The sequence below is a fragment of the Triplophysa dalaica genome, chromosome 22 (assembly GCF_015846415.1).
Source record: "Triplophysa dalaica isolate WHDGS20190420 chromosome 22, ASM1584641v1, whole genome shotgun sequence".
Lineage (NCBI taxonomy): Eukaryota > Metazoa > Chordata > Actinopteri > Cypriniformes > Nemacheilidae > Triplophysa > Triplophysa dalaica.
The window spans coordinates 14,444,762-14,460,007 of NC_079563.1; the positions used below are offsets into that span (position 1 = coordinate 14,444,762).

General features: G+C 39.8%; 1 protein-coding gene across 4 annotated transcripts in view; it reads right to left on the reverse strand.

The window, feature by feature from the left end:
* cux1a (cut-like homeobox 1a) overlaps positions 1-15,246 on the reverse strand; it is a 104,115-nt gene that overhangs the window by 79,023 nt on the left and 9,846 nt on the right. For all 4 annotated transcript variants that reach the window (XM_056737140.1, XM_056737139.1, XM_056737142.1 and 1 more), the window contains exon 2: positions 820-930. In XM_056737140.1, coding sequence (XP_056593118.1) covers positions 820-930 — 111 coding nt within the window. The remainder of the gene's footprint in view (positions 1-819; positions 931-15,246) is intronic.

Sequence of the window (15,246 nt, forward strand, 5' to 3'; positions counted from 1 at the left end):
CAGAACTCAAGTGGAATAACCGCAACAAGAATTTAAATCTACAATGTACAGCAATAAAATGTGCAAGCAATGAAAAACAGCAATTAAAGAATGTGAGCTTATATCCAATGGCAACACGGCACATCTATAGAGTATTTTAATTTTTCAAGATTCTTAACAAGAGCGGAGACAGTTAAGCATTGATATATGCTAGAAGTCTGCCATATTATCTTCCTTTTCTATATTTAAAAAAGTTTTAAATCACTAAACTTCAGGTTACTACCTATAATTCAAAAGAAAGCGCCTTCAACGAGAACCATGCCAAATAAAACTGTAGGCCTGGGATGTTTTGTACATGACCAATGAATCAAATGCAGTATTTGTTTTTTTTACAATTACCTTCAAATGTTTTGTTTGATACTTTTAAATATAAATTACATATAAACTTTAGAAACTTTTCATTTGAGTCAACAGTTTTATATTGCGCCATCAACTTTTATATGACATTTCCAATCCTGCATGGGATGTGCAGTTCATTTCCTTGTAAAATGTTAAACACATTCGAAATTTCAGACACTTTTTGTTCAGGTCTGGTTGGTTTGGTTCATGGGTTAATTTTTTTTATTAAAGCCCCCATAGAGTAAACGACTTCTTAAAGCAAGTGCGCGGTCACTTTTGCACTCGACAGCGACGGTTGCTGTCATTTACAGGTACCCAAGAGATCGAGATGTGCCGGTCCAGAAATGTCACAATTAGGATCCGCTTCCTCTCAAATTCCTTTTAGCCGTACTACCTTTGAGCCTCATATAATTTGAGAAATCATCTCTTGCTCTCTCTCACCTCTGGAGTATTCTTCTTGAAGTCGCGGCTTTGGTCGATGAGTTTTTTCCTGGACTGCTCGCTTTCATCCTGTCTGTTGGCCAGAGCTGTGGCGGTGGCATCCAGTTCTTTCTGAGGGCAGATAAGGGAAATGATCACATGACATTCCACATAAAAAATGTAGACAAATTATATTATAGCAGTAAGTCAGAATCAAACCAGTAATGGAAATTACAAAACAAGAGAAGTAACTGTAATTTGAAGAGAATTACATGAAACACAAACAGAACAGAAAGAAGTGAGTCTTTAGACGTGCATTTATAAAGTTTAAACCATTTTTAAAATAATCAACGCTCAGGGTGGGACACCAAAACGCATCCCACCTTTTTATTGCATTGTTTGCAAACATGGTCACTGACGAGTTGCATTCATAAAAAAAAAAGTTTTACAACAACACAGCCCAACTTGTTCAGCACATATCATCTCTATGCTGCAAAAACAATGCGTTTTATAAAGTGTGAGAATTCTGTTCGGTATGCACCTGCAGGCGTATTGCAGCTATAAACCACCCTCAATAACTCACTTCAACCAACGGACCAATCAGACTCCCCTGAAAGTAGCAACAAACAATCAGTGACTGGCTACCGCGCCAATCAGTCACCAACCCGGCGCAACGGTCCCCCCTCCGGTGGGCCTTATGAAAAGTCAGCAGTCTGCGGTCCCGCAATCCCGCTCCTCTCCTCTCAACAGCAGGGCGCTGAGCTAAAGAATATCGTCTGACATCTGGGAACCAGATGCTGGGAACAAATCAACTTAATTAGGCTGGAACTCTGTGCGCCAGACTCCCCAAACCTCCAACACAACAACCGGGGGGCTGAGTCACCGCAGTCTCGCCCCGATTTTACTCTCCTCTGTTATTATCACCTCCATCTTCCACGTAAGACGCGTAACGATCGCGAAGTTCGTGTGTCCTGGCGAGGGACGGATTTGGTTTTAAAATATCATCCCTAGAGACGGGTGTGGATCATTGGTTTCTGGGTCAATGGGATATGTTTGGGATAAAAAAAACGTCATGCTACATAAGCGGTTAAGTTTTAGACTTTTTAAACAGCCGTGGCAGGACGTCCGCGTTCGCTTATTATTATGCAAACGTGATGAAAATAAGCCCTGACATGCACTGACAAGACATATGTGCGTGGCTGCTACTATTCTATTATCGTAAAATACATAGTTGCTTTGAATTCCTGAACGCAATAATGCGAGTTTCGTTGAAATCACAGTAAATATTCATCATAATACAGCATAAGGCACACGGTCCCGCATGGCGCTCATATCAAGGCTGGTAATACCCCCTGGGGTATTCCATCCATCCAGCCCCCCTGGTGTAGCGTAAGGAAGCCATGTAGCCCTCCAATGAGGGGCGTTTATATAAAAGACCAAATTGTTCCCCATAATAGCTTTATAATTTTCCTAATGGAGGAATTCTGCTGGCTCAGGCGGCGGTGCTTGTCTTAGTTAATTTGTTCGGTAGTAAACGCTGATGGAACAGATTACAGGGCTCCCCAGAGAGCCAGGCCCTGCCAGATACTATCAGCTGCATATGCAGCAGGGAAACGTCGGCGAGGCCTCGTTCTTGCTCGTTCGTTCGCTCTCCCTCTCTCTTTTTCACTCAGTCTAGCTGCTCTGCTTTTCCCTCTCTCACTTGTACTCTCAAAACCTGTCTTTCTCACAGGCCATAACGTTTCCTTCTCTCCAAACCGCTCGCTCTTTCTCTTCCCGCGTAACGGACTGCGTCACCTGAGCACTCGGAAGGGTCAACAGCACGTAGGAGGCTAGGAACAGATAAAAACAAAGCGCGGGTGAGAGGGGGCGGCAGACCGTGGGAGCTGTGCTGTAGCCAAAAGTGGACGACAATAATGTAAACGTCTGAAATTCGTTTATAGTTCAGGTGGAAAGAAATGCTACAGTCAACACGGATTAATGCACGTTCCTGGTTCTATTGTGAATGATTCACTGGTGCAGGTATTACAAAGAACAAAACATGTTTATCTTAAGAATCTCTTCAAATTGAAACCCCTCCCTTAAAACCACTTGGCTCCGATTTGATATAGACCACCCACTTTTCACGACCCAATCAATTCTTAATAGATAAAATCAAGCCGGGCTGGCACCTTTTCTTTCTGTTTTGTTCCATGTTGAATATCCTGTTTTCTTTTGGGAATACACTATGGTAGCGTATTTTTGTGACTTCTCATTTTTTACACCTTTCAAATGCACATATACAGTTAAAAATAAAGATGCTACAAAACGGTTCACGGTGACGGAAAAAAAAGCCATCAGCCTTTCAAATTTCCTAACCCCTTGATCGTGACCCCTGAGGATGTTAGACTGTTGTGTTCTTTTGTGTTGTTATTATGCTCGTGTTTGGACGGACCTGTATGTGCGCCATGGCGCAACATTCGTATACTTTAATTACCTCGGAGGATTTCGTGAAATGATCGAGAAGGTTTTATGATCAAATCACAAAGATCACACATGTTGTACATTTAATAACTGATCATAACAAACAGCGGCAAAATGAAAACTTGAATTGTGGAAATTAAAACATTCGCTTTTATTTTGGACTGGGAAAACGAGCTTGTAGCAAAATGAAAGAGAATGTAAAAGAATAAAACAGATCCGTGCTCAATACTGTACAAGGTGTGCAAACTGCAAACTGACTGAAATTTGACCATCTGTACTATAGTTCATGGTTTTTGTATAACAACAAGTAAAGTAATGTAAAGTAAATTACTCAAAAATAATATTATGTTAGACTGTGTTCTTTTGTGTTGACATTATGTGCGTTTGGATAGACCTTATTAACGCATGTGCGCGGTAACGCGAAACGTTTGTATCCATTAACCACCTCCGATGATAGTGGGGGTCTCGAGTCACTAGCACTGCTATTTTTGGGGTTGTTGGCTGAAAAGTTTGGGAACCCCTTCTCTAAAGAACCACCAAATGATCTTCGATAAAAAATGTCTCTTCTTTGGCACAGTTTAAAGAACGTGAGACTTCAAATAATGCTCATAAAAATTCTGAAAATAAAAACAAACTAAACTTTGACACCATCACTTCCAGTTCATTGCGTCTGCTGAACACATTTGACAGGTTTTTTTCTTTTTTCTTTTTGAATACTTTGGTCTAAATAAAGGTGACCTGTTTTCTGAAGGGTACGACTTGAGTATTAATTCAAAGAAACAATAAATATAAAAGTGCATGTGTGTGTTTTGAGAGCCGCCACCAGCTTCTATTATCACAGATACAGCTAATCTATTTTTACGCCAGCGTTGCTGTTAAGCTCTTTATCAATGTCTTTGCTATTACAGCTACCATTTATAACAAACTTGCTTTGTGTGAGCAACTAATCTCAACCCTGTCCCCTTACTTTAAGTTCCGACTCTGTGTGCTATGCACTGGGTCTGCTAAGAACCTAAGCCAAAGATTTGGCAGCAGAGGTGCAAACTCAACCTTGTCATGTCCCGAAAAGAGAGCCCGTGGTATTGTGTTTAGGTTTGTGACCTCTATGGACTGAATAATCCATTTGACCCCCAAAATGATGCTATGGAGCTAGTCTGGGTAAGGGCGAGGGCACGTCGTCATCAATGTGTGACTTTACCCACAAAGTGAGGAACCATATTAACATAGTTTTCACATAAATGGGTCGATGCGCCCTCACACCCGAAGGCACAGCTCCGTGGGTGACCATTTAATGGCTCCTCGGGGAGTGTGTAAGAAGAAAAAGCGAGGAGACGGAAATTTAAACTTGAGTGCTCGGTAGAAACTAAAATTACTGATAAACTTAACAACGGACTAATTATAATTTTCAATTTTCTGTGTTAGCATAAAAAGGAACATCATGAGAGTTATTCACATAAATTCTTGTCTCTTCAAAATTAAAATGTAAATTTTCGTTCACGTTTTATTGTCACTTTGAATTCCTATGTAATGTTTTCACGCCAGAGAAACGTTTTAATCCTAGAAAATTTTCGCTACGTTGTTGCACAGTAATATAATGTCGCTTTAAAGAGTTTTTATGTTAACAACAAAGTTTTCTTAGTAACAAGCCTGGTCGTAGGTAAACTACTTTTAAGCTGTAATTCGTAACTTTTTGTTAAAAACATTATGTGAGAAAGTGGATTTCGGCCTTGTCCCACACGTAACCTGAGATGACTATATGCTTTGTTTTAATACATCTGTTCTGTCTCATGATCAACATTACCCAAGAGACATGTCTGGACCGGACTGGATGACAGGAATCAGGTCACCATGTCACTAACCATGTCCCTAAATGTTCTGGATGATGGAGAACAGGGAACTAAAATATATGCTGTCTTAGCAAATAATGTGAATCCGAGGTCTGGTGATTTTCCATGACCGAATGATACTTCCTGTTATTGACATATAAATATTACCCCTTATGGCAATAAAAAGTGGGACATTGATTGAACTGCACTTTGTGTGTCTGTGTCAATTCTTGTTCTCCGGGATCCCGAAACTCTGAAGATCGATCGACTGAGACAAGACTCTTCAACTTATTCAAACGTTAGATTTATTCTAAATCAATTACTTATAATTCAGTCTTACTCATTAAACCTATGTTACTTTTCATACTTTGTGTGTTGAGTCAAATGAAGTCAAACTGACATTTCCAAAGAAACCGTACACATCAGCTCAATTCATTATTAGCCTAAAATCGCAAGACAAAGTAAGAGGAGAAGAGACTGTTTGTATATGCATTTTTAACCAAAAAGAAATTACAGATTTCAACATGAAATAAATTTACACAAGTATAACTAAGTATCTTGACTGTAGGTAAACTACTATCTTTAAATTATATTGCATAGCTGCAAGCTACAGTTTTAAAGTATCTTCCCCACAACGACATGACTTATACCACACTGACGTAAACCAACATTCACAAAACCACAAGCATTACGACAGTCTCATCTTTTGAGTTCCTTCCTTATTCCGAATTACATACGCCGTCTGAAACAGTCCAATGACCTAATCGCGTTGCCAAAACAATGTATTTATGTCACCGCTCTATGACACACTAAATCTTCCTGTCTCCGTTAGCCTGGATTAATTGCAAATCAAGGATTTGGCGTGCTGTCAAGATCCACTATCATGTAGCTATAAGCATGCAATCAAACAATGCAGAGTGAGTAATATCTTCACGGGAGGTTCCGATAGCATAGAAATTTCACACTGTGGCATGCGGTACCCAATCAAGACCACGAGTACGTTGAGCTTGCTAACCTAAGAGCCTACTGTTGAACCCCTGGGAAACCACGCCACCACATACACGGACGCACAAGCGTACCCAGAATCTTTGAATAACAAGGGACCGTGGGGTTGAGCCTCATTACATATGGACAAACTACAGACCAGACTTCATTTCCATCCAATTAAGAGACACTCAAAGCATTATGGGGGCTTGCTGATTATGATGCAGTACATTTGGGTTGTCTCGGTGCAACAATGTCCCAGTTGTTGACTGAAGAACACTCCCTTTCATACCAGCTGGGGAGGGCAGGAGTTTTAAGGCGGTTAACAGACTGTACATGCATTACTTATTCAAACTTGCTTTGGAGGCTGGACATTCGAAACGGCTGACAACAAGCCGAAATGCCACTGTTTTGTGTTAAGACTGTTCCCAAAACACATATTTACTTATATTTTTACAGTGAAGTATTTATACATTTTGACAAAATGTATTCACCCTCATGTTGTTCCTGTATAATTTTCTTTTTCTGTGCAAAAAAAGATATTTTGAAATATGTATATGTGGTTTTGTGTCCATACAATGGAAATCAATGGGGGCCAATGTTGTTTTGTAACCAACCTTCTTCAAAATATCTTCTTTAGAGTTCTGCGGAATTCATAGAGGGTGCGTAAATGACAGAATTAAAATTTTTGTGTGCAATATCCCAAACAATATTAAAATACAATAATTTACACAATTTGTCAGCTGGCAAAGACAAAGTCAATTCAAAACTATGTTTCTGAAACCTTAACATCCATATAAAGCTTCGTAGTTCATTTATAGTAGCAGTCACTAGGTTTCATTCATTCTATTTTAAGGGTGCTTACTGAAAAACAAGACAAAAGCACACAATGTATTTTTGCAGTTTCACTTTGCAGTGAAACGTGTCAGTTTCATATGTAAAACCTATATCTATCAACCCAAACACTCTTAACAGCTCTGAACATTTGCAAGATCTAACGTGCGATGTGCTTGTTAACACAAGAACGTCTTTGCAAATCTTTAAACTATTGTATGAAGGCGTCTCGAAGTCGCAGGATTGGGATTACTGACACGCAGTACTCTCATTAGGACCGAATCTTTTCAAGAAACTCCGTTCTTCTTACACATCAACGTTATCTCCCGTCAAACCCGTCAGTCCGCGGGGCCCGCGATATCAATCCGCTCCCGTGGCCGTAATGATTCCAGGACTGGTTCGCCATCTCGCACGGCATGTTTGCTATCAACAGCGCTCTCTGGGGTTTTACAGCACAGTTCATTAATGCTGAAGAACAAGAACAAGCCCAAAGCTTATTCTCTCTTTCTGTCCTTCTTATTTCTTTGCATTCATTCCTCCTTTGATTTATTATGCAACGAGATCAGCAATTTACTTCAGAGGGGTTCAGTCAGGAATCTGAGGGGGTATGAGAACCAATGTTGGTACTGCTTGTCACAAATGTACAGTACGCATGTAAAATGACATCTAAAAGCAAACCTCCAGTATCCAGAATGTTACGATTCCTAGAGTAACAACACGGATGATAAAAGTCCTCAAATGTAATGAGGGTTTTTAGGGCAACTTACAACAATTATATCTCTGGTTAGACTCTCTGTGAAGAGTCAATCTCAAGATGGGTGGGATGTCAACTATTGTCAACCAATCAATGGCTTGTGAACATGTGAATGTTGGACAAAGGACTTGCAGATTATCTTGTCTTTTTGAATAGCATCGGAGATCATATTATTGCCCTGAGCAAAGAAAAAAAAGTTGTACAAAAGAACTATACACCTGTATCTATACTGAGAGAAGATTGCATCTTATACATTCATCCTCTATAAAGTTCTTCCCTGCTACAGAATTGCACTAAATGTCACAATTTAAAAATATTGTGTCGACACATCTCAGCATTTTGAAACATCCACTCCACTGCTTTCCATACAATGCCCACAACAAAATGCAAGCCATCAATGGCTCGGTTTCTAAACTATGTTTTAATTTTGCACACCTCCCTTATCTACCGTATCGCAGCTATAAACCTCAGAGGACACGATGCCAGAAAAACACACAACATAAACCATTTACAGACAAAACAACGGATTTTAAAGATGAGATCCGACTACTGATGTTTATTTATGGTGTGTTTCAGTTTAAGACCTGACTCTGGGAAACAACGCATCTTGATAAGATGCCATTCGATGTGAAGCCCATGATGTCGCAAAGCTCCATGGAAAACATATCTGGCCCTCAGCGTAAACACATATGGCTCAACCTAAGCCTTCATTCGGCAGACGAATTGCGACGTGCATGCAAAAAAGCACAAGCGCCGCATTATTTTTGGAGAATTTTATGACGAAGTCTGGTGTGTAACTACCACAAACTCTTCCGCATATTTGCATTTTAATACAAGGTTTGTTTATCCTGGAATCTCGGCTGTAAACTGAATTAATTAGATGTTCGGAATCATAACTGGAAATTAGCATAACGGGTCAGAGAAAAGAGACAACAGGGGGGTGCTTTTCACAAGACAACAAGCGGTTAATTGTCAAGGGCTGGGGGCGTAGACAGTGACCTGAACTAGATATAACAGGCCAGTCCGACCGATTCAGAGAAGCCAAGATGCATTGTTCTGATTCGCTGCTCTCATTCACTCGCGTAGACGGTGTCAACGTGCAAAAGTAGAACACTTCTATTATGTCTACACTACGAGTACACAACTTTGTATCAACAAAGACGTCTATGAAGCAAGTATCAAAAGAGCGCAAAGTTTTGTAACTTATCTTTCCAGACGGGAAGTAAGATGGCACACCGTGAATATTATAAAAGGGTGACATTTGAGGAAATTCCAATGCGGTGCTACATTATGCAGAGAAACTTTTTTCCAAGCCAAACTCCCTGAAGTTGTAAACCAGTTTTATTGTGCGCAAACGTGACGGGGGTGATGAATGGCACGAAACAACAGTGCCTTTCAGATACACGATTCGAAAAACAAAAGGGCTTGCTATTGTTCATCAGTCTTGCTTATGTGTGCACATGAAGCTGCAAATAAACAAGAAATGATGGCAACGCAGCAGGTGGATCAAATAGAGATAGCAGTCCTTTAATCGTTCCAAATCATTTCTTGACTGTTTCATCTATAAACAGTTCAACCGGTATTTTATGTCAACGGATTGATTTTGCGGTTCATGTTTTGGGTTGAGGTTAAGCTCCCTGCCTATTTGCACGTGACCTTCAACACCTCAGCTGCTGATTAGGCGGCTCTCGTATCTTTTGCTTGCCTTACAGTGAAAACACGGGTAAACAACTTCACGCAAGTTAGATAGAGATGCACTAATATGTTCCACTTCATCAGTCGTTCCAGAAAATCCAATGCTGTAGTAAAACAGAATAAAATGAAATTCAGGAGATGAATAATAATCATTCAAACAAAAAAAGTTTAAAGTAAAGATGTACTTTATAGACCACTTCACAAGATGTAAAAACTGGTCCGACAGCATCTCCGGTTTACAGCATTTTGTATTTTTTTATTTATTTTACAGATGTAATTAAACCAAATAAAGACTGTGATAAATGTCTTCTATAGTAAACCTATATACACAAATACAAAGATTTTGAACTTACTTGGCAAAAAATGAAACCAAAATTACCACTAAGTTCAAATATGGTGACACGTTGATAACTTCAAATCTCACTGGTTCTCACTTCTCACGTCGTGACAAATCCTCAGTAACATCATTTTATAAAAGAACAAAGAAAGGATAAAACTAAAGAAAGGATGGCATGAGGGTGGGTTCATTTTTGGGGCGAACTATTCCCATTCATCTAAAAATGAAGATGTATTTATTTATTCATCCTCGTGCACGTTTTATTTTTTAGTCTCTGTAACCTTTGCTGTATGTAAAAGAACAATGTTTTAAATCTCCACTCACAGTTGTTTCACAGAAACAACAATATTTCGGACAGCATGAATTTCATTTTGAACTCTCCATTGGGTTGTCTATTTAATTAGTGCTTCATTGTACATTTGTGACAAATAAAAATCTTAAAACCGCACGTTCTCAGGTAGAATTACAGTATAGTGGCCACAGTAGTAGACTGTACACATAGTCAAACAAGTTTGTATGTAAGGCAGTGTGTGAGGTAAACAGTACACTGCCTCCTATTGTGTGTGTGTGTACTGGCTTTCTGCCATCACCAGCTGTGACCTCAGAAAAGGTGCAGAAATATGGACTGACCTTCACTATTCGCCTCAGCCAATCAACCCTCATTTGAAACATTAGACAAGTCCGACCTTCATATATCACCACAAACATTGAGCCTCGAACAATGTTAGATAAGCCAACAAAGACTCATACTTTTGATTTGTGAAAAGCAAACATATTCAAAGGCTTTAAATGCCATTGACTTCTTAAAGTCAAGGTTAGGTTTGGGGGGAGGTGATCTGTCCCCTACAGCTTGTTCGCTTCATTTATTTTCATACAATTATGTGAGCGCAAGAACTGACACATAACTGCTCACAAAAGTACGGTAAAGGAAAGGATTAAGAATGTGTCAGCAAAACCGTTCCCAGCCCGAAGTGGAAAAGCTAAACTCAAACACTGACTCAGCATAAAAAGAGCTGCTAACTTTAGTTCTGCGAGTCGCCAGCCCCCCTCGAGCTCAGTCCCCACGACTCCGCGCTGCCATATTATCCAGAACATTATTTTGATTGCGAGTTTCCTCCCGTTGCACATTCGCTGAGCTGTCCTGAACTCAGAATGTGCTTACGTGCAATGTCTAAATACAAAACAGTCAAAGGAATATGCAATATCGACATAATGGGAGGCTGATGGGGAACCGCATAACACAGACTATGAAAACAGACACTGAAATAACACTGTGATAAATTGTTAGCAAGCACATCTGTTTTACGTTTTGTTTTTGTGCCACTTTTATTCACAGAATAAAAGGGGGGGTTATAAATGATCAGCTTGACTATTACGTCTAACAAACTGTCCAACTAGTAATCCCAGACGAAGAAGATTACCAGTTAGGCCTACCATTTGCAAGTTCCTTTAATCCATTACCAAAAGGGCCACTTACTAGAGGCTTCCGTTTTGACAGCTGGCTATGATTTTCTCATCGCAGGGTGGGCAAAAATATGGGGCCGATTTCACAAAAAGTTGGAGTGAAGTGCATGTATTGCCCGCCATGACACGTCTCCAACTGTGAATGAGCCATTCAGGTGGGTTTAACTTCTTTAAAACGGTTATAAAGGGGACAGTTAAGATTATTTCATCAATAACTCGCCTTCATGTCATTGTAAACCTGTGTGACTTTCTTCAGCAGAACACAAAAGAAGATATTTTAAACAATCATACGCATTGGACGTCATTGACTTCCATTGTATGGACACAAAACAACCGAGACATTTCTCAAAGTATCTTCTTTTGTGTTCCACAGAACAAAGAGTCATATAGAGCTTTTGAATGACATAATGCTTTTTTGCTGTCCCTTTAAAGCTATTTACAAAATCACATTAACAACTGAACTGGCGTGCGAACAATTGTATTTATGTGTACTATACACTCATGCTCTGGAAGAGTTGATTTGAAAGGCTTTTTGGTCTTTGTCTCAGACACAGAGGAACACCTCAGCCCTCATTACCTCAATAATGCATGAAATGCGCTACAGCCTGAAGACTGAGCTCTCCGAACGCTTTAAGTATTTATCGTGAACAGAACGCTATCAGAGCCTTTTCTAAAAAGGTCTTTCCAGCCAGCTCTTCTTTGATTATGTTCAAGGGGATGACTGACCACCACGGCTTTGCTGTTTTCGTTTAAACTGGTAAGTCTTGGTACGTGTGCGGGGGGTGAAGAATTACCCAGCATGCTTTGCATCTTGCCTGGCTGGGTTTTTATGTCCTAGCGACAGGCCTGTGAAAACAATTAAACCCATCGATGTTAAATTAATCTTGGTGCATTGGTGAAGAGCTGATAATCTCCATGACCTATGGAGGATTATTACCAACCGACCGGCAAATTACATGCAAGCAACATCATTCAAGATTGAGGGTGGCCAAGGGTTTTAAAAAAGGGAAAATACAAATATACATATTATTTTACATAGATAACTTTATATTGATAAAATAAGTATAATAAAAGTACAAAGTCATTTTTATACGATACAATAACATTATAGTTTCTTTGGTACGTACGCAGTGGCCCGAAGATAGTCTGTGTTTGGTTATAATATAAATTATTTTAAATTTATTTATATTCATATGAATATTTATAGTATATTAACTTAACTTAAAACTACTCAACAGTTATTTATTCTTTGCAGAGGTCTACCGGAAGTCAAGTTTGGCCCACATCACGCTTATGTTGTCGCTGATGAAACTGTCTCCATTTTATTGTCTCATATAAGATTCGATTATTGAAATATGAAACGGTTTTGAAACGTAGCTGCGAAGGGTTAAAGGGTTTTAAATCTGAAGAAAAACAACTGTGGAGATCCATCCCTACTTGTTTTCTCAAATTTGTTTTCCATTTCAAAGGCCAGTTTGCCAATTCAGAAGTGCTGCTTCTCAATAACGTCTGTCTGAATGGAAGAAAGGGAGCCCAAAAATTGAGAAGGGGGGCCGTAGAGAAAGGTCCCCCTCTGTGTTGGACAGCGTCCAGTGAAAGCTGTTCAGAACATGGGAAACATGATGTCACAGCGCAGTCCAATCAGCTCGTCTGGCCTGCGGTTTTCCCAGCGAGTACCGTCATGAGCGCGCCTCCTTCTACGGGTCGGCTTTCACAAACGTGCCTCGGGGAACAACAAACTCACGCTGCCAAACACGACCACACACACACACAAAGGCAGACGTACGTACGCACTCTGCGTACGCACTCTGGTGAACTCGCAGTCTGCTCACGACTTTTTCTTAAACTCGACTTTGCCAAAAACGGCTGTTGGATTAGTCAGCAAAATAGCAGCGTGTTGACTCTTACAGGCTGTGTGTGACGTTGTTGAACTATATTGAACTTCCTGGATGTGAAAGACGGCTATCAGTCTTTTTTTTTGACAGAATCCTCGAAAAAGTTATTATCATGAGATGGGTAGTTTAAACACATGGAGCTGGCAGCGATGTAAACAGTGCAAATATCCAATGATGATTCAAGCATCAGAGGTGAAACGTGAGCCAAAACATGGCCCGTCAAGTCAATCGTTCTCATTTTTCTCCCCTATCTCTGGCCTTGGATGCAGGTCGCGTAAATCCATAACAATACGCACATTCCAGCGTGACAGATAATGCATCTCTCCATAATGGATGCATTTGGAACGAACGTCTGCGCGCGGAAGTGTGTTTAACAGAGATAATACCTCTGTGTAAGTGAAATTCCTGGATTAAAAGAGAATATAAGCCACCTGATTCCTCAAAGAGATAAAGCTGACTTTTAAATGAGGGATTGAGATGTTTTCGGTGGGCTGAGGTCTCAAATCACCATGTACCATCAGCACGGGATGTTCTGCTTTACTAAGATCAGATCGTTTTTTTATATAGTCAATAAATGAGCCATTTTGTCATAGCGTTTAAATATAGGTGTAAAAGTTCAAAACAATGAACTGTGGAATTTACATGATAAAGTAATTATTATTTTAATAGAGATTAAAATCAACATGACAGCACTTGCAATTTAAGTCTTCCACAATACTATGAGGTATTTTCAAGGAAAACGGGATAGTAGGGGAAAATGTAAAACATGACTTGATCTTATCAGAAGTATATTGATTATAATGTGAAAAGGGGATTAGTGGTTACAAAGGAAGGTAAATGTCAAATCACCCCAAAATTGCATGCATCAATAATTTATATTTTGATTTTTTTAAATGTTTCTTTAAAATGACCTGTATGATTCGTTCACAATACCAAAAATTGATTAAAGATTAAGAAAGCACAAAGGTTGCATTTTGATTTTACACTCACAAAACGAAAACGAAATTATAGCAGAACAAGAATTATTATCAGTAGAACTAAATGCATGAAATAAATACAGCTCTCATCCATCTTATTAAATAACAAAAAGCATTTGAAATGATGATAGTAATGGAAGACTGCAGGCACAGAGGCCTTCTTTTAGTATGTCGATATTTATAGTGATTTGTATCTGCTAGCTAGAGAGTTTCAAGTCTGTTTAATTATGCTGTAACTCCCAAGACGCGCAACAGTCTTTTTAAAAGCAAGTTGTTTGAAATATTCTCTGGCTAGTGGCCAGGGAAGCCATCAGTGTCAGATGTACATATCGGCCAGCCAAGAGAAATAGTCCAGCCGAACTGAAGGCAAACACCTCCAACGATCTTCTACAGACCGATGATTGTAACGTTGTCTTACATCTGTTTTCCTGTCTTTTTTAAAATCGTGCTATTTGCAGTCACTGAATAACTCTGTAAAGTTGTTTAAACGTATGCAAGTTAAATTTGGCAAATTAAACTGAGATAAGAACAAGAAACCTCAGACCACAAAAAGAAAAACGTCAAGAGTAGCAAAATAACCTGACCGCATCGATATCGGCCAGGTGTGATGTTCTCATAAATAAGCAAAAAGGCCTCCTCGACTGGCCTGCTATTTTCATTCCCTCTCGCTGAAATTCACCTGATATATTCGGCCCTATGATCCCCTCGGATGTGTCTCCGATATCCCTCGGGACAGAGGAGATCACATCCTCTGACTGGCTGCTGTTAAAACTAATAACAACACCAAGAGGCCGCCAATCTCTCCTCACTGCGAGCTAGGCCAGCCAGCCAGGGGCCGACACGTATGCACAGACACACAAATCTGACCAAGTACAGTCCATTTTCAGACACTTCCTGCTAAAAATAATTACCCTCCTGGAGACAGAACCTCGCTGGAGGCTGCACAGACATTTTGTATAAGGAGAAAGACCAAGGGACGAGGAAGTCCTGGAATTAAAGGCGCAGCGCGTGTTGTCTCGTCTATCTGAACAGACTATGGGAAGTGTTGCGTTAGCTTTGGTAAAAAAAAGACATTTCGAATTTAAAGGGATAGTGCTCCCAAAAAGGAACATCCTTTTAGCGTTTGCTCTCCGTAATGTCGTTCCAAACCTGTATGAATTTCTTCTGCGGAACACAAAAGAAGATATTTTGAAGAATGTTGGTAACCAAACAGCATTGG